The sequence below is a fragment of the Berghia stephanieae genome, chromosome 5 (assembly GCF_034508935.2).
Source record: "Berghia stephanieae isolate SIO BIC M18660-M18661 chromosome 5, UCSD_Bste_1.3, whole genome shotgun sequence".
Taxonomy (NCBI): Eukaryota; Metazoa; Mollusca; class Gastropoda; order Nudibranchia; family Aeolidiidae; genus Berghia; species Berghia stephanieae.
Genome location: NC_088364.1, coordinates 43,375,697 through 43,398,523, shown reverse-complemented (window position 1 = coordinate 43,398,523; position 22,827 = coordinate 43,375,697). Strand labels below are relative to the sequence as shown.

The 22,827-nt window shown below is 34.1% G+C and overlaps 2 protein-coding genes across 9 annotated transcripts in view; one reads left to right on the top strand and one right to left on the bottom strand.

The window, feature by feature from the left end:
* Positions 1-1,970: 1,970 nt before the first annotated feature.
* LOC144974143 (kelch-like protein 25) lies at positions 1,971-6,659 on the bottom strand. Of its 2 annotated transcripts, XM_078917051.1 has the most exons (3): positions 6,570-6,659; positions 4,895-5,050; positions 1,971-3,741 (listed from the first exon to the last, which is right to left on the bottom strand). In XM_078917051.1, the coding sequence occupies exon 3, from the start codon at positions 3,730-3,732 to the stop codon at positions 2,026-2,028; it is 1,707 nt and encodes a 568-aa protein (XP_078773177.1). In that variant the 5' UTR covers positions 3,733-3,741; positions 4,895-5,050; positions 6,570-6,659; the 3' UTR covers positions 1,971-2,025. The 2 variants fall into 2 exon arrangements, with proteins under 2 accessions (XP_078773177.1, XP_078773176.1); XM_078917050.1 differs by lacking the exon at positions 4,895-5,050.
* A 317-nt stretch (positions 6,660-6,976) lies between these two features.
* Positions 6,977-22,827, top strand: part of LOC144972970 (transmembrane channel-like protein 5) — a 36,992-nt gene continuing 21,141 nt past the window's right edge. For 4 of the 7 annotated variants that reach the window (XM_078914859.1, XM_078914858.1, XM_078914854.1 and 1 more), the window contains exons 1-10: positions 6,977-7,078; positions 8,954-9,130; positions 11,821-12,031; positions 12,543-12,612; positions 13,581-13,853; positions 14,599-14,747; positions 15,997-16,147; positions 16,916-17,098; positions 19,878-20,020; positions 22,218-22,293. In XM_078914859.1, the coding sequence (XP_078770985.1) occupies positions 8,971-9,130; positions 11,821-12,031; positions 12,543-12,612; positions 13,581-13,853; positions 14,599-14,747; positions 15,997-16,147; positions 16,916-17,098; positions 19,878-20,020; positions 22,218-22,293 (1,416 nt within the window). In that variant the 5' untranslated portion in view covers positions 6,977-7,078; positions 8,954-8,970. Of the gene's footprint in view, positions 7,091-8,203; positions 8,294-8,953; positions 9,131-11,820; positions 12,032-12,542; positions 12,613-13,580; positions 13,854-14,598; positions 14,748-15,996; positions 16,148-16,915; positions 17,099-19,877; positions 20,021-22,217; positions 22,294-22,827 lie in introns of those variants that run through there. The other 3 variants (XM_078914860.1, XM_078914855.1, XM_078914856.1) reach the window with 2 other exon arrangements.

Here is a 22,827-nt window from a genome sequence, read left to right as displayed (position 1 = left end):
AACCTAGGAATGTAACCAAGATTATAAATAGGCTCAGAAAAAAAAATATAACAAATAAAACAAAACAACATAAATCAGATATCATAGAGTCCAACAAATGCAAATTAAAATAAGACTATGGCATTAGGTAATGGCATGCTAAAGTTGATGAAAAGACAAGACAAAATATCTTACTCGTGTTAAAAAATAATTACACACTCGCATTAAATGATCAACACTTCAATTGTTAGACTGATCTCTTTCAAACCATTATTTCTCCAATTTATGATCTGTAAATCTAAGTGATGTACAAAAATGCACATACAGCTTCGAAAAGAACAAAATCCTAAAAAAAAAAAAAAATAATAAAAAGGAACTTTTAGGCTAAATCCCTTCTAAAGTTAAAACAAAAACAGTCAAAAATGTAACAGACACTAAATCCAGGTAGACAATCTTGATTTAACATTAAGCGTTACTCTTTCAACTGCTTTTGTTCTTGACTGAAGATATGTTTTGAACCAGGAACTTTCGTGTTTAGTATTTTGTTCCTTTTGAAGCTGTTACATTTTTGTACTTTAGTTTTTACAGTCCACAGCTTCCAGCAGCTCAGTATTCAGTTTGATATCTTTGATCTAATCATTTTCACCAAGAAAACCATAAAAGCGATGAAATGACTCTGGTTTCATTGAGACCCGAGTTGCTTTGTTTTACAATGCTCTTCATGAATATGAAAATGTTGCTGCTTGAAGCTTGAAGAAATAAATAATAATAGGGAAAGGAATGAACGCTTAAATTTAATCAACAAAGACAAATAATGTGGATGTTTCGGGTTTCTCCTTCATCAATAAACCATGTGATTTGTGGAAACCTAAAACGTTCACATTATCTGTCTTGGTTGATTAAATTGAAGCTTTCATTTCCAATTGTTATTTATTTCATGAAAATGGTACAACTATTGCCATGTCCAAACACAGAAATAAACAAGTTATAAGAACAAAAAGAGAGATAAAAACCTTAATCTCATTCCCCTGAACTGTGAAAACAAGATGAAATACAGGATTCGACGCTCTTCCCTGCTTACTATTTTTTTTTTCTTCCATTAATCATTTTGAGACAAAAAAAAAAGGAGGGGGGGGGGGGGGGGGGGAGGAAGAGGGGCAACGACGAACAGAAACAGATAAATAACACAGAAAAAGTCGTTTGGCATTGCTTATCAAGCAAAGATAGCAATAAGTCAGTACCACTTACATAGTGCTGGCTACCAATAATACAAGTGATTCAGCAGCTCTTTCCATTGTGGAAGAAAACAAATCAATTGAGCTCTATAATTACTACACAAACTGTTACTATTAGTCCTACTCCTCTATCCCTAAATAACACAAGTTGTTAAGCCTATATTCACTACAAAATCTGATGTGATTGCAATGCTTATGAATGAGTTCTTCTACTCTCAATTCAATCCACATAAATTATATTTCTCTATTTTATATTTTAATGTCGACAAGAGAGAAGCAGGTTTGCAAATTGCTGATCTGCCTCTTTAACACGTAAATTAAATTTCTTCTTGGGAAAAACAGGACTATGACAGTCGTCATAATCATTGAGTCAAAATTAATGAACTATGCAAGCATGTGCACTGAACCCCCCCCCCCCCCCCCCCTCCCCTCCAGTTAAAATTCTATAAAAATATTTTAAAATAAAATCAAGATAAAATCAACTTTTTACATTGACTTTCATTAATTCCCATGTCTTAATAATATAATAATAATAATATAATATAATAATAATAATAATAATAATAATAATAATAATAATAATAATAATAATAATAATAATAAATAAATAATAATAATAATAATAACAATAATAATAATAATAATAATAATAATAATAATAATAATAATAATAATAATAATAATAATAATAATAATAACAATAATAATAATAATAACAATACTAATAATAACAATAATAATAATAAGATATATTCCTTAAGTTTGATTAAACTAATCCCTGATAGTTATAGTTCTTGCTAAAGCAATTCCTTCACCTTCGGCACTCATAGCAAAGATGTTGTTTACTTACTGTAACCTTCATCCAATGAGAATCTAACAAGGACCTTGGAAGCTTGTTCCAAAGCAGTGAGAACTCTTCCCTTGATTGTGGATTCCATGAAAGCACAAGCTTCTCATCTTGTGCTTTAGGAGCTGCTAGCTGCATCAGGAAAAAACGTCCATGATGGTAAAGTACTCGAAAGTGGTGGTACTGGATAGATTTGAGAACATGGATAATGACGGGTGACTTGCCATCAGTGACTGTTAGAATGTTGCCATTGGGAGTAAAGATGTAGATGGAATCTTCAACAGTTATGGCTTGGCTACCCATGGTGATGGATGGAACACTTGGCAAAACGGATGCCATGTTGGTTTTGGTGTTGAAAGTTTGAAATATGGTTGGTTGGTTTGCAAGTTCATCATCAAGATAATCATAATGGTCCTGACTTCCCCCTATCATGTAAATTATATCACCAACCGCAGCAGCAGACATTTTCCCAGCGGAGTATGCTATTTCTCCAACTGTGACAATTTCACCGGTAGATGGATTGAATTTTTCAATAGTTTTTGGACTGGTGACAGAGTTTTTACTGAAACCACCAAAAATATAAATTTGATCCTTCACAGAAACCATCGAATGAAAGAGTCGACCTTCTATCAAGTCAGTGCAAAGTTCCCAGCGATTATGATCCGTGATGAATTTCACCATAGTATTAGGCTGGTCAGATCCGCCAGACACGTAAATATCTCCATGGTGCACGCAGGCAGCTTTGGCATTAGAAAAATATGGAAACTTAGCTAGACCAAAAAGTTTTTTGGAGTGGAGTGTAAAACAGCAAACTTCTTGTCTCCTTCCATCGACCATAACAAGAGCATGTTCTCGTCTGCTCTTAAAGGCAACAGGGTTTAGATTGACCCCAGGCACTGGTGAATTTTGGTTTTCCTTTAGAGCCTTCAAAATAAAATCTAAATTAGGTTTGTACATCTCGAAAAAAACTGATTTACGAGCTCTTTCAATCACTGTGTTTGAATCCATTAAAGGAAATCGCAAATTACGACTTACCTCACAAAAATATTTAGCCCCTCGATCAAAGTCTTGCTCAAACCATAATACAACTGCATCAAATACTTCCTCTTCCTTTTGAACATTTAAACAATCAGTATTGATGTATTTTACAAGTTCATCTCTACTCAAATCAAGGAAATCTTTTGATTTAGATAACTCCATAAAATGCTCCCCCATGAACCAGAAACTTCTTTCTTCTAAAACAAGACAATGATAGGTCATGGCCATCTTCCATTGAAAGATACAATTTTGAAGAGTCAAATCAGCAGCTAAGAATTTCTCACATATTAACTGTAAAGATTGAATCTGATACATGGAAGAAAGTTGCAGAATATCAAAAACGTATTCATAATTCAACTCTAGCTCTCCAGAGTAAATGAAATCTAAAACCTTTTCAAAATGTACCGCAGATACTCCTTTTAAAGTAACAATATTGTCATGGCTTTCTTTCATACCCGAACTGAACATAGCAGCAAAGTATGTTGACATGGCAGCTAATATAGCTTTATGGCATGGGAAATGCATGTCACCCACAACCAAAATTGTGTCTGTGTGTTCACATTGGGACTTGAGCTTGGTCAACCCACCGCATAAGTAACGGTGGTGAATGTGCTTTTGATAACTGTTGTCCATGGTGGATATCTGGAAAGGAATATATTTGAAATAATTCGTTAAAATCAAATTTCATTGGCGGCCCAATCAATATTAAGACAAGATGATGCAGGTCATTTTGAAAAGTTGATCCTAAAACATATTTAAGTCTTCACTCTTCATTCCAATGATTTAATTGAATATTTACTTTTTGATTCACATGCGTTCTTGAGGTCAACTCCTTGAATATAAAATTCATTTACAAATAAATTAACATAGTTTTTGTCTCATAAGAATGGCTCTCTTATAAACATAATGTCTATTTCCATAATAATAATAATAATAATAATAATAATAATAATAATAATAATAATAATAATAATAATAACAAACATACAACAATGATAATAATAATAATAATAATAATAATAATAATAATAATAATAATAATAATAATAATATAATAATAATAATAATAATAATAATAATAATAATAATAATAATAATAATAAGTAATAATAATAATAATAATAATAATAATAATAATAAATAATAATAATAATAATAATAATAATAATATAATAATCATAATAATAATAATAATCACAATAAAAATAATAATAATAACAATAATCATAATAATAATAATAACAATACACAATAGTAATAATGATGATAATACAGTAAAAACCAGATAAACCGAAAACCTCTAAATAGAAAAGATGGCTAAACTGAAAGGAAGGAAATCAAAATGTCATTTTTTTTGTCTTTGTTAATCATATATCAGTAAACCTAAAGCTACTATGATCAAACTATCGTTAAACTGAAAAGAAATTGCAGAACAACCGAAGAAAATATTTGCTGATAACCGAACAAAATTCCCATTTCATCGTCTGTAACTCTTACAAAAAGCTGTTACCCAATGCATTCAATTGTATTTATTCACCACCCCTCACCATAACGCGATAGAGACTAGGCACTTGCCCGCCACACACCTTTGGTTGAACCACAGCCTCTCCACTTCGCCACCAACACAGCTCTGCCCCGCCCCCTCCCATAACTCCTTATTTGTCTGTCTATTTACCTACTCTCTCCCAACCATTACCCAATATAATCTCCATTTCGCCATCCTACCCACACCACCTGTCTGCTCTGTATTTCCCCTCCCAACCATTCCCACCCCAACACACCAGTCTATTCTTACTTGATGATGGCAAGAGCACAATGCGTTATGTTGTAATCTTTCATTATGACGTTGGACTTCAAAGGCATCTTATGGAGCTCCAACATTATTGCTCTCACTCATCGAATGTCTCTTTAGCACCTATTTTTGTTTGTATGCATGCACCATACCTACCTACTTGAAAATTTCAAATTCAGTAAGAAATACAAAATTCATCAGTAATTAATGGTAAAATTTCAGTAATACTAAAGCAAACAAAAATAATGATAGATACACCCTTTTATATGTAAAATAAACTTACCATGTTATATAGGCCTACTATTGCCAATGACTCCTGCGATAATAATAATAATATGCTTATTGATGACCTACTTTCGACACTGCACTGTGTCTACCGATGAGGGTAAAGTTTCCGTCGAGTCGATGACGTCACTCGTTGCCAGCCAAGGAGGCATTGGAATTTTTTATTGTAGCATGCGGTAAGTAATGAAAAAAATAAATCATTTTTTTTTAATTTAACGTTGCCACCATTTGTATCATTAATCTTTCTTCTATTTCCGTAAGGCTGTAATTGTCCTTACACTTCCATAACAATTACGGACGGTCCGTAATAATAGGCAGGTATGATGCACACACAAATGTCCTCTACTCACCCACCCACCCACCTACTCACACACACACACACACACACACACACTACACTACTTAAATAGAGTGACTAAGTTGAATTTGATCAGATGTATTGTGTGTGACAATGGGATAAAATAATAGTAGGTTCTGGGTGTCATTGTTTGAAGTGTCTGTACGTCGCAAGGATCCATATCAATATCACAGAACCCATCATCTTGTTGCTTCACACTTCACTCTAATTTAGCCTTCGATACATCAACAGTTCTCAGATTTCTCTTCCAGTCATTATCATTGAGAACTTTATTTCTAGTAGGTACTACCATTAACTGCGAAGTCATGTCTAGCTAATTGTTTTTTAAATAATGTAATCCATTCCATGTCACCATAATATATAATAAATTTATTGCTGGTAAATAAAAATACAATTAAATTAACCAATGAAAATAGATGATGAAATTAAAAAAACAAAAACAATACCAAAAAAAAAAAAAACACCAACAAAAGCCAAGCAAACAAAACCAACAAAAAACAGACCCCCCCCCCCCCCCCCCCACAACAAAACTGGTTTTTACTGTACTTGCTTCTATTCTCACTCCTATACAATAACTCTTAGAATTAAAGTTTCTTTGACAATTGACAAGTTTCGTATTTAAATGAAGAATTCTTGGCAGGTGTTAGTGTTAGGTGTCTCTAAGATTACCAGATTCAGATTCCTAGCATCACGTTAGAGATGGAGTTTAGAAGAGAGCAGCAGCAGTGGGAGTCAAATGGTGACCCACCTAGCCAAGATATGAATATAAATTTAATTTAAATTTAAGCAATCACTCTCTCTCTCTCTCTCGCCCAGAGTACACGTGACGTGGGTAATATTGAATAATGTCTTGTGAAATTTTTATTTATTGAATATGCAAATGAATTATATGTCAGCAATTAACACTGTTTATGATTATTCTCTTGTCTGGACTAAGTATTGTATTCGAAGTGTTTTCTTCAACTTTTAACTATCGAGGACTCACACTCATAATCTTTGTTTAATTAAGGTCAGCAGCATTCTAGGACTTGTTACCTTTATGTAGGGATGAAATAAATATCAACTGGGCAAATATAGTGGTTTCAAATCTTGAGACATTTTTCTAGGTCAGGCATTTAATCTCAACGTTCATTCACAAAAAATTATTAAAAATTGTTTTTATTTTGAGACATCAAAACAAAAGGGAGACCACTACCAATAACATCAAAGTTACCCAAATATTTGATACAAAAAATATCGAATGAACTATGATATTGTTTTTTTTTCAAAGTTTTTTTCAAATGGAAATTTAGGTTTTTATTTTGTTTTGAAGATTAGGTGAGTCAAAACGTAATTTTTTCTTTAGTATGATGAGTGGCCGCATTTGTGATCATATTTTATATAACAAAGAATGAGAGAATATTATCCGAATATTAATGAACCTGATACCGGATACATGATTCGATACAGGAAGAAAACAAAACCAGTATCTAATCTAAACTTGTACTGATGCTCTCAACCCGAACGAGAGAAAAATTCACTCTCCGTCTACTCGAACTTAAACGGCAAGTAACAAAGTGTGTATTTAAAAAAATGTTTGTTGGAATATCATTATTATTGAAGAAGATTTAACTTAAACGTTGATGTCATTAGATTAGATTACTTAAACGTGAATTGAAAACAAACACTCGCGAACACTAAACACGTCTTTAGTTTTAGTGTTAAAGTTAAAACTAAAACAAATAATGATGAATACCGATTTTCGTTATTCCCAGACACATGTAGCAAATGGGCAGAATGATTTTATACAAAATGCCAAACTAGGCGTGAAAAATACCAAATATTATGAAAAAAATGCTAGATCTAGTGGCAGTGGTTATTTGTGTCTCAAAACAGTCAAATCAATATATTATATCAAGTGATATCTAGACGTCTAGTGATATTTAACTTAACACAAGATGAAAGTAAATAGTGATCAAATGTCAAATTCAGCTTTAAAAAAAAATTATTTTAAAGCAAATGAATCAATGAAATGTCTTTTGTCATTTTGATCTGAAAACGTCAAACTCAAACTGGCAATTCGTCTTTTTATTTTCAACCAGGAAGAAAGTTGTTAATCATAATTAAATCTGTTCATCATAGTCCACCAACCATTTAAATTTTCACTACTACCTACCTGTGAACTTTATTGATCATCTTTTGTTTCTATAATTTGTTCATTCTGGCCACAATTTTGGGGATATTGATGATGGCCGAGAATTTTTTTTATTTCTCGGACGAATTCCTAGGCCAAGGTGTTGTTCGTCCCAAAGCCCAAACCGAACATCACCTGTTTTTTAATCAGAGTTTTTGATCAGTTGAATTTTTTATTTCTCCGATAATATTATTTCATTATTTAATTAGCTCTAGATCTATTATTGTTTTTGTTTTTCCCCCTCTATCTGACCATTTGGTTGCTATCTGAATATTTCTGTTTGTTTTTTAATTATTTATTCTTTTCAGGTACTTTTTAATACTTTTTTAGATCGGAGTGGGGACGAATATGACTATTTGCTAGAAAGGAACCAAAAGAGAGAGAGAGAGAGTTGAAAAAAAAAGAAGGGGAGGGGGGAGGGGGGGGGGGATGGATGGTACATGCTCTGTAAAAAGAAGACGGATTTAAAAAAAAAAAAGTGGTGAAACCAGAATTAGAACCCACAACGTAGATTCTGGTAAACCTTCCAGGGCAGACGACTTAACCATTCGGCCACGACACCCACTTCGAAATCGACGCATATTGTGTATGTAGTAACAACTGATTTATTGTTGGTTAATTTTATGTTTTTATAGATATTTTATTAACTTTCCTTATTTCTATGTGCATTTGGAAACATTCCATATTCTGGAATGTGGATAATTGTTTAGAAGGACGGAGTTTCAAATATGTGTCTGGGAATAACGAATTTTCGTTATTCCCAGACAGGTGTCTGGGAATAATCACAGCGACTGATGTTTGAGGTTGAGTTTTTTATTGTAATGTCTCCTTGTCAAAGACAAATCATTGATTGTAGTTTTGATAAGTTAGGAGAAAATCATGAGTGAAGAAAAACGGGTAGCTAACCTTAACTCTGGCATCATTGTGTCCTTTAGTTTGACACTTAACACTCCCTACTCCATTCAAGTAATCTAGAGACTATCTAGATCCAGAGTATCCAAGCAGCGCAGATGTTATATCCAGCGCAAATGTAATAGAGATTTTCCTTTCCTATAAAATTTTACCATTGTCCATAGTATCAGGCCGACCAATTTTCAGAAAGAAGGCATTTTTGTTTCATTAACAAATTCATCAAGACATTATAATTTCCCACTGATGTGATATTGGTATTTAAGTGGACTCATGTGACACATCACTCACATATAAATTTAATTTAGCTTGCCTTTTTAAAAAAAAACTTTCACAGGAGGCTGGACTCTTGAGATGGATCCAGGACTGGGTGGTTACAGGCATGATGCTAATGGTGGGCCTTACCAACCACAGGCCCCAATTACGATGGAATGGGATCTCCTTGATGGGGATGGGCTATACAACAGTCAGATAGAAAATGAGCTTTTAGAAGAACTACCCAGTCGGCAGTTAGGTCTGGAGTTTATTATATATTATTATTATCATCATCATTATTATTATTATTATTATTATTATTATTATTATTATTATTATTAATATTAATATTATTATTATTATTATTATTATTATTATTATTATTATTATTATTATTATTATTATTATTATTATTATCATTATTATTCTAAAAAAATTATGAATACAAAATTGTGACAGCAGTCACAGCATTATCATCATTACAGCAAAATCAACACAATCAGTATACACTCCTTTTTTACTCGTCAGACTGCTTAGTAGATTGTACTTTTTATATTTTGAGGAGAAAAACTATTTCGATAATGTGGGATGCTCGGGCCAATGTTAGTAGTAGGCTGTGCTGTCTGAAACTGTAAACTCTAATCATGTGAAACAAAATAATTATTATGATTTCAGAAATAAACATTAGGTTGGTAGTCAATAGATATGTGTGTGGTATTTCTTTAATTGTACAAAGAAGAAATTTACTAAAATGGTCGTTATGTTAACATTGTAAAAATGAAAAGGTAATAGGAATGTCATTGTTGGCTAGAGCCATGAAGACTCGGTATTCACTCACTGGGTACTGGGGTGTGAGCAACGAATTGTGGGAGTCGGCAACTTGCTTCCCGGATCACCTGATTTTTATCAATCGGCCAGAGTTATTTTAGTAAATGGAACAAGATCTAATATTTTTATATTTGAAGGAAACAATAATCCAAAAGATTCTAATATCTTTGATATATAATTATTTAGTTAAAACACCACAAAAGAGTCTTGGTTATATTGATCCTGTCATAGAAATTAAATATCACCATTAAACATTAAGAAGTCATATGTATAACATTTTGGTCTCCTCGATGGAATATTAAATGCCAATCAGACAGAAATCGAGGTGAAAAGACTGAACTTTCTTATCGATTGACCTCCCGTCAACTAGGCCCGGTGTGGGAGTGTGAGCACTTCTCTGTGTTTGAATACTTTTGATCTGGTGTTGTGCTTGAATATTATAGACCTGGTGTTTGTAATTGTCTGATGTCAAATTTATGGTAAAAATTACGTGTAGTTACAAAACTTTTCCATCTGTCAGTTTTCTTCAAGAAAATAAGTTGTCTGCTGATTCATTTAGTGCCAATTTTCAAAATGCTTGCTCTGAAAAAATCAGAGGAAAATTTTATTTTGAGATTTTTATGCCTCATTTTCTCTTTTGTGCAGAGGTATTCATAAATACAGAGTAGGTATCAGAACTAACTATAATATTCAATCCAGTATTCGGCACCTGAAATCATGGCTCTGTTGTTTGGCCAATCTCTCTTTACTTTTAGAAGCATATGCCAAACTGCACTGATGAGATGTAGTGGCTATGTGGTCTTGTGGTAAGACGCTTGTGATGAGAACAATAAGCTCTCACCAAACTCATTGGCCACATGAACAGTTGTCAATCCCAAAAACAAAAGATATCACTCAATCTCTCTTTACAATTGTCATTGTTTACCTGTTGTCTAGAATATGCCCAGTCCCCTGCCTCCTATCTAATGGTCACAGATGACCACACAAACCCATACTGCAATGCCCCACCCTCTTTATCTCTAATAGTGGTGAGAGACTACTCTACTGTTGCATTAAACTCTCCCCACTCTCAATTCTTTAACCTGTCATAATGTCGTCCATGATGAAATTTAATCATGAGATTTTGTTTGTATGATTTCTTGAATTTGCCACTTTTATAGGTCGAAAGTTTGTTGCAATTAACCAGTGATTTTTTAATAGAATTAATTCTGTTTCTTGGGAAGTGTTGATAATAATCGAAAGTCGCAATTATCTGGAGTGGACTGTAGTAGTAATAGTAGTAGTAGTAGTTGTAGTAGTAGTAGTAGGTAGTAGTAGGATGAGTAGCAGCAGCAGTAGTAGTGATGGTGATATAATGCAGACATAACTGTATCGAAATGTAAAAAAAATTGTCAGATGAAGAGAGATTGTATGTAATGAGAGTTTTCTAATATAACACATGTATTTCTTACAGAATCCAATGTTAAAAGTTATCGTCCATATTAGTTAGCTAAGATAATTGTAGGGTTTTTGAAAAAAATGAGTTTGTGTATTAAGTAAGATGTTTTATTTAATCTAGTGAGCATTTCATAAGGTGAGATTTTTATTTCTTTTCAAAAGATGACTGGGAATCCACAACCCTGCTCCTAATGCTATGTGGTAAAGCGGGACCCGCATGAATAAATGCACGATCAGCATAGGCCTTAGATCCTTTTTTAGGAACACATAATCGTAATTGAGAGTTGGATATTAAAGAGCGTGAGGGAGTGTAAACATTGATCAAATCTGATAATAGGCTGGAGAAATTTCATTAAGATGATTATAGCACATTACAGCAATTTTATACATTATACTAAATCTAACAGAGAGTTAATGTAACGTCCAAAACAAAAGGCCTGATATGATCACTTTTACCTCTTCAAAACTAATTTTGCCATTTGATTTTGAATGCGCTGCAGCTTGATGATGAGCATGTTACAGTAATCAAGTCTAGAAAACATCAAATAAGAAAGTAGGGTTTGAATAGCTTTTTGATCTAAAAAAATTAGCCAATTGTGAGATTCTTCTGAGCTCACTGTATAAATCTTACATACGTTATCAATATGGCATGCAGTATTCACTGATATATTTGGATGTTTTCAGAAAGTATTGCTGACATGGCAGCCAAAAGCCTGAAGCGCAAACAACGCACCAGTCTGCACCGAGGGTCACAGGTCAGAAACAAAGAAGATGAGATGGAGGCAGAGATAATACGAACTCTTGAACAAGACTTAACTGATGAGGAGGCCTTTGATAACTTGGATTCTGCTATACGAACCATACCTACCACCCTTTCAAAGAAGAGGACCATAAAGTAAGCATTTTATATTTTTTTCTCATGGCTGGAAATTTCTTTCAATGAAGAAATACCCTGTCAAAAAAGAAGATTGTAATTTTATATTAATTTGTCTTTCAGATGTTTCCTTTATTTTAACTTTTCCACAGTTGAAATATAAAATCTAGTAACTGTATTTAAAAGAATATAACTTACCAAATGCACTTAGTCTCTACATCTTTAATGGTGGGTGAAATGTGAGAAGGCTAAAGATGATTAGATAAAAACCTAGTAAATCAAAACTATACTCGATTTATAAAGTGATTTTTATTAATTTCCAAACTAGCTAGGAGCTAGTTACAAAACATTGCCTTTTGGAGAGAAATTTTAGTGGTATCAACCCCTCTGTCTAAAAACTGGGAGTCGTTATATGGGCAGCCCCCCCCCCCCCCCCCCCCCCCCCCCCCAAAAAAAAAAAAAAAAAGATATCAAATTAACTATGCTCTCAATCGTTGTTTAGGAGAATACGTTTTTACTGTTTATCCTACAGGCATAGACTGTCGTCCAAGAAATCCAAAAAGTTAAAGAAACACAAGTACTACATGTATCGTTGTGGAATGGTAAGGAAGCACCATGTTTGTATCAAGTAAAATTCTACTTAAGAATTAAGAGTGGTTAAAACTTTTGCATAGATGTAATGTTTAAAATACCCAAATTCAATTTGTGAATTAATTTCATTAGTTCATACTTTTGCTCATTTCAGATTTTTGTTTTTATTATTGTAATGGGTTGTTCTCTTAAAAGTCATTATCTAATTTTTTATTCATCAATGTCAAAAAGTCAAGATGTATTATTTTGTCATTTAATCACAAGAGATTAAAAAAGAACCAAACTTTGATTTTTGTTTTTGTATTTTTTTCATGCATATCACAGTAAAAATGTCTTTAAATCAGTTTTTAATTTATAAAAGATAAAGAATGTTAAGAGATTTTTGGTCTGGGGTTAGTCAGATTTTAGTTTGTTCTGAACCTGAATCTGAATCGATAAGATGCAAAAGACCTAAGTGCCATGAATGCATATTTTTAGTGACTCTAGCAAGATAAAACAAAACAATGGGTGGTTAGGGGTTCATCTTACGACCGATCGCCTAATGAAGGCTGTGATGACATGACTTGACAATGAATTCAATTCTCTTATAGTTCTTGGAAAGGAAATTTTCATAAGTTTCAGTCCCAATGCGACCGATAATGAATTTGGTCTTAATCTATCACCATATGAAGTAAAAGCTTGTCCTCTAAAAGGAAGTTAGTGCGTTTTGTCAACATATGGTAGAATTTTCATAATCTAAACGTACACAGATGGGGATTTTTGACATCTTATCTTACTGGTTTACCAACAGATTGTATCTACAATTTGCCTGGGATGTCATTAAATGACAAATGTAATCCCTGCCAGTTTTCTTTGTGAAATCTGTTTGACCTTTTAGGGGGTAAATTTCGATTTCTAAGAATTCAGCCTCAAGTTAAAAGGGTAACACTATGGTTGTATCAATTTTGATTTGTAACCTTATAATTTTTAATTTATTCAGATCTGGCAGCACTTCAAGGATAATCTGAAACAATCCACGGGACTGTTTAACCTGTGGCGGTCCCACTTGGTAACCATTGAGGGTCATTTTGGGTCAAGTGTTGCTTCCTACTTCATCTTTCTCAAGTGGGTCCTGGTCATCAATATTCCTCTGTTCCTCATGACTTTCTGTTTCCTCGTCCTACCACAAATCCTCTTTAGACTCACACAGCGAGACCCAAGAGGTTATGAAGGCAGCACAGATTTTGAGGGTATTGAACTGCTGACTGGCAGGGTAAGCCCTAAAATGACTTAGTCTTTATTTATTAATCTATTTATTTATTTTTCTGTCGGTATGGGTGGTGTTATGCACATTGTTTGCTGATATAGCCTACTTGACACCTGGGCTGCTTGGGATTATCAGTCAGATTGGAGAAAAAGAAGAGAAGAGAGAGAGAAGAGAAGGAGAGAGGAGAGAGGAGAGAGAGAGAGAGAGAGAGAGAGAGAGAGAGAGAGAGAGAGAGAGAGAGAGAGAGAGAGAGAGAGAGAAGAGAGAGAGAGAGAGGAGGGTGTGTGTGTGTATCTGCAGGGGTTTTCAACAGAACTCAAAGGAGATTAAAGCGTAAAGTTTATTTACTTTCATGACTTGAATCATCCTGATCATTGACCTGTAAGGTACTTTGCTAGATGTAGCCCACAGCCTTGAAGGAGTATTTAACACCCCTCCTCTCTCTCCCCCCTCCCCTCTGTTTCTTCTCATCATAAACAGTCCGGTGAAAAAATTGTAATAATATATAAAAATATTATCGTAAAGAGGCAGGTTCTTGGGTGGTGAGCACTGCTCTCGAATATTACCCACTACAGCTTCTTGCTGTGCACTTGATCATTCACACTGAGTGGAGTGTGAAACACAACCTGTTTTCTTATCATGGCTGTAATCTATCTATCTTTAAACCAAACATTTTTTGGTTTGTTATACCTCCTTTATCATTTCTTTTTATTTCCATGTTTTTGTTGTTGTTTTTTTTTTTTTCACAAAGGGATTTTTTGAGGACACAGAAATGTACTACGGTTTTTATACAAATGAGACGGTTGAAGCGATTCCAGATTTGAAGTACAAGATGAAATACGCATATCTGTTCACCTGTGGAGGTTATTATCTCTTCTGTCTCATCATTTTAGCATACAGGTAAATGTGTTATTCTTGATTTAACAGTATGATTCTGCATTTGTCAAAAAATTATTTTGTGCTTCTTGTTGATCGATCCTTATGAATAAAAATGATATGGAAACCACCAAAAAACCTGTAATTGCATTATCAGTTGAACATTGCGGTCATTGGAAGTCAAGTAGAGCCCTCCATGCTAGATAATGGAAAAAAAAAAAAAAAAAGCAGGGCTCAAAAATACCATTAAAAATTTTTAATGTTGAAGATGCGCAAACAGATGAACTTTATGGATTTAATGTTATTAATCACTCTGGGACGTGATAACTTTTGATCGTGATCACTCATGTAACAACATTGCTAAAACTCTTTGGGGATAATTTATACAGGTTGTATCTGGTTAAACATTATTTCCTCCAATAACAAACGAAAACTATCACAGCCGGAACAGCCCAACAATGACCTATAGAAAAAATGCAACTTCAGGTTCCAGGCAACATGCCCACTAAACGGAAATTTCCTGACACAAAACATTTTTTATCAAGCCACAGTTACACGGTCAGACACATTAAAACAATAAGCATACATACACCTCACAGAGTGTTCATTCAAAACCAGATACAACCTGCACAAATCTTCCTTCAAAAACACACAAACGACATTCCACTACACTGGTGAATACATTTGGAATGTTCAGTCAAAACCAGGTACAACCTGCACAAATCTTTCTTCAAATACATACACAAACAACTTTCCACTACACTAAACTAATATATTTGGAACCTCAAAGAAAATAACATACAACACAGCATGACATGGAAAATCATCTCCAGAGCACAGTCGCACTCCCCCTCATCTCAAATTTGCAACCTCTGCTTGGAAGAAAAATTCTACGTCATCACAAAACCCGACATTGCAACACTCAACAAAAAAAATGAACTTACATCTTCAAGCCGAGATAGAAACAAACAACTGTTATGCAATTATGAACCACCATAACCGCGAAGCTGAAAACGTACAATGCCAACTGGAAATAAGAAAATCAAGCCAACAATCTACTTTCTACTTTCACTTCCTGAAAAGAGCAAATGCTCGAAACAGTGTTGTAGAAGTTGAATGAAATTATACTTGAAATATTTTTTTAATATATACATATATATGGGAGATCTGCCCATGGTCCACCAATCACCAAGAAGAATATGTCATTTAAGTAAATTTGTATTGAAAAGGGAATTAGCCTTCAAAATTTATTTTTTTCTCTCCCTGTCTCCAGTTACCTCCACTCCTACCAGAAATACTACATCAAGTCCAGCAATGATCTCAGTCAGTACTATAGCAGCATGGTCTTCAGCTGTTGGGACTATGGCATAATGCTTAAGGAGACAGCCCAGCTGAAACAGAAAAGCATTTCAAATGAAATCAAGGTGAGATAACTCAAATTTAATCAGCATAAGTCAATAGAGATGAGGCAACAATAGGGAGCAATAGTGCGTTTTAAAAATACTTATTTCATCCTCCGGAGGACTGGGTAATACCTTGAGTAACTGAGCTTCTGGTTTTAGAGTGATGGCATCTTATTTTCTAGTCTACATAAATGCTGGTCGTCAATAAAGACCATCAGTCCTCAATCTTTTATGCCCCATAATCATAAAAGTCTGCCTATACATGCTGCTACTAAAATAATTTTGCCACCTGATGATTCAACCTATTCGTTGTTAGTCCTCTGGAGGACTGGTTACACGCTTCCTAGGAGTTTTGAACCCAGAAAAGAGTAAGTTGTAACTTAAAGAACCTCTGTTTCTCATTGCAAAACTCATTAACATGAGTTCATGATTCATTACCCAACTTGACTCAAGTATAAGGAGAACCTGATCAAAGTCACTGATTGATTTTATATGAGTGATGGTACAAAACAAGTTAATTAAATTGGCAACTTATGAGCAAATTTTATTTGAAATGTGTTACCTGGGGAATGAATTATTGATTTTAAAACTCATTCATTGAGTGGAAATGTTCATAAGGTAAGGATTTTTGGGGGTAAAAAAAAGAGAATTAGAAATATAGCAACGTTAAACTTATTAAGTTGTTACTATTACTATTAATATTTTTATTATTATTGTTATTATTATTCTTGTTATTTTTAATCAATTAATTGATTTCTTTCTTTATTTTATTATTTCATCATGTTCTAGGAAAATCTGTCTGGTAAATTATTTGATGAATCCAGAAAAACGAGAACTACCAAGGTACTAGTCACCACGTGGCTACGACGAATATTCTTGTGGATAATAGTCCTGTCGTTGTTGGGAGGAGCTGGATATGCTACTTATGTGATCTCTGTGGAGCTGTCTCTAACAACAGCACTGGCAGATGAGGTCAGCATTGCCATACACTTGCAAAATACCTTTTTTTTTTTAGTAATGAGTAATGTATTTATGGTTTTATTGTTTCTGTTGTTGACTGAAGAAGAGTTTTGAGGCCTAAACATTCTGTGTATGATATTTTGTTCTTTTTTTTTTATGCTGTTATATTCAGTTTTGTTTATTTCTTTTGAGAATTATAATAGCGCCTCATAGACTGGGCTAGACCTGTAAATTCTCAGTCAATTAACTGAAATCAGTCAATTTGTCAAATTCAAATATTTTAAAAAAGGGAAGAAAGAATTGAATAAAGAAAGAATTCGTGAATCATAGTCGAATGACTGTAAAGTTGATTAGGAATGTTCCACAGCGCTACGCATAGCTCATGGGCCGTTTATATTAACGATGGATATATTGCCAAGGCTAAGCGACGCTTTTTAGAATTGCCGTGTCTGAACTCACACCCAGTGTATTTTCACACAGCCTTCGTGAAATTATTTTTTCACTTTCCAAACCTGTCGTAGCCAATTTTAACTGAGCCGCCGTGCGATAAATTTCACTGTTCCGTCTAAGCCAAAATGACCACATTTACTTGAAGGACAGGAAAAGTATGAAAAAGAAAAATTCGAACAACCGGAAGTTCGTTATGTAGACACCTTCAAATCGAAAGTTAAATGATTGCTACAAGCACATCTCGATTGCCTCATGTTGTAAAAAAACTGGTTGACCTTTTCTAAGTTTCTTCACTGATTGGGTACCTATTTATAAGGAACAATGGTAATTAGCCTAATTAATTCCCGCCAAATTAGTTTTCTGCCATTGCTTTGCTCAAGTGAGATTGCTGTTTACCTTTCATTTTGATTCTTTGGATTTTACCGCTACGACGAATTACGAAGAAGGGTTTCAGTTTCAGTCAATTTTTATAGAGCTCATTTACAGGTCTACTGGTCCTACATTTTAAGTATTGTTATTGGCTTGGGGACCTCTTGTAAAGCACGTTGAGTACATTTAGTGGATATATTGCGCTATAATAAAAAAAAAAAAGCTCAAGTACTTTCAGCATTATGGAAACCTTCTTCACTCATATCTCCTGATTTAGTATATCATGTTACAGTTTATGTTATATTTGTTCTTGGCTGAGGCAGGGTAATTTTTGTCCAATGCTTTATAGAATACTGCTGTCTTTGTGAAATTTTCTGATAATTGTCGGATTTCCTACAGTACGATTTTTCTCGATAAATTCTATTAAGTGCTGACATTTAAAAAAATATAAATTAAAAGTAAAAATAAAATTCGTAATGTCAAAGACAGAATCAACAAAAAAGGAAATAAAAGAGTTTTATTTCATGCCTAAAAAAAATCTGTTTTTATTCTGTGTTGAGCGCCGACTTTAAAAAAAAAAAAAAAAGAAACTTTTTATTTGTCTTGTTAAAGACAAAACAAGCTAGTCAGCGAGGTATATTATCATTCCATCTTGTCAATTATTACCACCCACACACTCCCCCAGACGTGGATGTATTCATACTGTCAACTGCCTACTTATATGCCACAGACCAGAGAGAGGGGTGACAGTGTCCCGGACTGGGCCATTTCTCTCTGTTTTGCTACTGACACACACACACATTTTTCCGATTGACAATCTCCGTTCCTTCGCTTTCTTTATATCCAGTTGAAAATTAACCAGAAAAATAAAGATTTTTTTTCGAAATGTGATTGACTGCTCTCAGCAGAAGTTTTCTTTCCTCACGACCGTGATTGATAAAGTTTTTCTCTTTTTCCTCCTTCACACACGACGGCACCTCCTCCTCCTCCTCCTCCTTCTTCTTCTTCTTCTTCTTCTTCTTCTTCTTCTTCTTCTTCTTCTTCTTCTTCTTCTTCTTCTTCTTCTTCTTCTTCTTCTTCTTCTTCTTCTTTAATAAGAATTAATCCAAATATATGACCATGGCGTACGACGGAAATTCCGGTGAATGAGAATTTCGAGGATTGTCTTGCCGGTTAATTGATACTTTTACCAGTGAGAGAGTTGATAGTTAACCCGCATTTGCCACCATTACCAATCATCATTTACTGTATCACCGACCACCACTTGACTACTACTACGACTACTACTACTACTACTACTACTACTACTACTACTACTACTACTACTACTACTACTACTACTACTACTACTACTACTACTACTACTACTATTACTACTACTACTACTACTACTGCTACCACTACTACTACTACTACTACTACTACTGCTGCTACTACTACTACTACTACTATGCTGGATTGTTTCAGGTTTTTTGTGTTTGGCATTCAACACTTTCAGGCGACGTGACGTTGCCAACTTTGACCCATGTATACGAAAAAATCAGCTTAAAAATTTAACACAAACAGAAGACAATGAAGCTTCTCGTGTCAAGCATTACACATCCTTCAAAAAAGAAGGAATTGTTCTTGTCCTTTCATTTTACAACTAACTCTGACCTGGGACCAGATGTATATACTCTCTCAAATTAAAAAAAAATAATTTAAAACAATGGGATTTTTTTTTTTTCTATCATAAAATAAGGACCTGCTTATTTTATTATAAATGAGTCAGGGACAAAAATGACATGATATGATGTGTCATATCTGTGTTGTGTTTATTAATTAATCCATATTTTTGTCCTTTTGGTCTATTTCGCATGTTCAAAAAGTTCCGACAATTTTTTCAACAGCCATTCACAGGCCTGAATATAGTAACAGCTTAATGTCAGTTTGAACCTGGTTTGTAAAAGGTTAATATTTTTGGCATTTCCAGACCAGCATTCCAGTGGTAAGTCCCTTGGCCATGCCTGTGGTGATTTCAGCCATGCATCTCATCATTCCGATGGTGTTCACCTATATTGAGGCCTTTGAGAATTACTCTCTCCCCAAGTTTGAACTTTACATTCACATGTTTAGGTATGTATTGATTGTTTTATCCATATCTGTTAAGAGTGTCTTATTTAGTCAATGAGGAAACATTCAATGTACAGGGTGTCCAGGGAAGTCGGAAAGTTGGAAATTGGTCGGAAATTTCATACTTGGTCGGAAATGTTGGAAATAATGGGACTGAGGGTGAAATTTCCTTTAAAATGAGAAAAATTAGAAATTTTTTGCTTAAAATGCGATATCAAAAATGTGCGAAGGACAACTGCTGTGCACAAAATTATTATTATTTTACTGCTACAACTGCACTACTACAAACACTACCACATCATCATCCCTATCACCAACACCACTCACTAATGTAACCACCACCACTACCACATCCACATCCCATACCATCACTACAAAATTACCACATCATCATACCCACCACCACCACTACTCCAACCACCACCACATCATCATCCCAATCACCAACACCACACCACTACTGCAACCATCACCACATCATCATCCCCACTACCACAACATTATCATTATCCCTACCACCACCACTACAACCACCACCACACCACCATTGCTTCAACTACTACTACATCATCATCTTTACCACCAGCACCACTACTACAACTGCTACTTCATCATCATCCCTACCCCCTACACTACTATAACCACCACCACATCACCGTGCCTATCAGCAACGTCAACTCTACTACAACCACCACCATCGCCACTGCTATAACAACCACCACTTCACTATCCATAACACTAACACCATTACTACAACAACCATATCATCATCTCATCCCTACCACCACCACTACCTTTGCAACAACTGCTACATCATAATCCCTACCACCATCACAATCACCACTACTACATCCATTACAACTACCAAAACACTATCATCTCTACCACTAATACCAACAAATCATATGAGTATTTTTTTAAAGTGAAAATGGGGGTGGGTGGTGGCTTTTGACATTGTATAATCACATGGTACCATTCTCTAAGTAGATAAGATTTTATAAGTTGCTATCCGTTTTTTAACTTTTGAAATTCCTCCGAGTGTTGTCAAAAATTGCTGCAAGAAACATTTTGGGTTGCATCTCAGCAAATTTTTATGAAATTCAAATTTATAGATTATAGTCGCATGGATGGGTCATGATCTGTGCACTGAGAAATTTCCTCCTTTTTTGACCAGTCATTTTCACCTCTGCTCTTACTTTAAAATAAATATGGATTGTGTTGCGGTTAGACCTATTTTAAGTAGGATTGTCTTTTTTAAGCGTATAGAACGCTGTGTGTATAAAATATCTGGTAGGAAATTTCACTTCTAGGTAGGAAATTTTAAGGTTGGATTTCCCTGGACACCCTGATGTATGAGTGTGCATAAGTATATATGCCAATGTGTAGTGTAGAAAGAATATGTATATGTGTTTGTATCTGTTGATATGATTGCTTTTTCATGTCGTAATCCAGTTTGTGTGTGCAATGTTAACATCAAATGAAGTGCTATTTGTTGGACAAAAAATATAATAATAATAATAATAATAATAATAATTATTATTATTATTATTATTATTATTATTATTATTATTATTATTACTATTTTCAATATGATACTGATAACAATGATTTACCAAAAGAAACTTTAGGAGAGATCTATCTAAAATGTAGGTGAGTTTTCCCTAAAATGTAGATGGTCCTATTTGTGAAAAGATTTGTTGCTGTAATGATCAAGGTTGGTTTTGAGTTGTTTTAACTGACAACTTTCTGTAGAGCTCATTGCAAATTTGAGTACAGGGGACAATTAATTCCTCAATGTGGTCAGGAGATTGTGAACTTAGTATTTAAAATATACAAAGACAAATTTTGAATGATGTTCTGAGTTTAACAGGCAGTCAATGTAGTGTTCACAGCTTTGTTTTCACACCCTTTTGTTCATTAAGACCAGCATTGAGAAATGATTTAACTTCTCAGTTCCGAACTTTTAAAAATTGATGAATATTTGCTATCATGAATAATAGCAAGCAAAAAGTTACAGTATTTTGGGGTAGGTTCAGTTTATTACGAAGATGATCATTGAGTTTTTTTCTTAGTTACTCTATATAACCAAATAGACAAATGATAAAAATTTGAAGTGGATTAATACTTAACTTTGTGCTGCAAATCATAACGCTTTCGTATTTTAGTTCCATTTTCTCATTGATATGTTTCCTCATTTCAGGGACATGGCTCTGAAAACAACAATCCTGATCGTTCTTGTCTTCTTTTGGTTTGAAACCGCTGCTCAAAAAGTCAAAGTAAGTACATCTGTTATCTCTTAGTCCTTGGTCATTTTATAATGCTGTTAGATTTGTTATGCTGGGTGGGGTTTTTTTTTTATCTCCCAATAGACAGGGAGGTCACTAGCTTTGTCCTCTGTCTCCCTATATCTGTTTTCAACTTGCTTTCTGTTTTTATCTTGGATTAAGATTACTTGGTTTTGTCCTGGCTCCGGCCGGAGTCCTTGACTTGGAGGGAAACAGTCAAATGTATAATTATAGTTTTTGGAGATGATATTTTTTTCCTTGAAAGTCATCTCTCTCTTATGGACTGTTACATTTTTATTTTGAATTTTGAATGGTTTGTAAACATTTGAGTGTGTTCTTCTTGGTGGGATACTGTGCTTATGTGTGGATGAGACTTTTAGGTTATCTCAAATTAGGTACACCAATGTGTGCTCTTGGACACTACATCTGTTCCCTATTTGAGCCATTCCCTATTGTCTTACTTATTCTTGTGTGCTTTCATTTGTTAATCTAGATTTTTTTTACTATCCCATTTTCTTCCTTTTT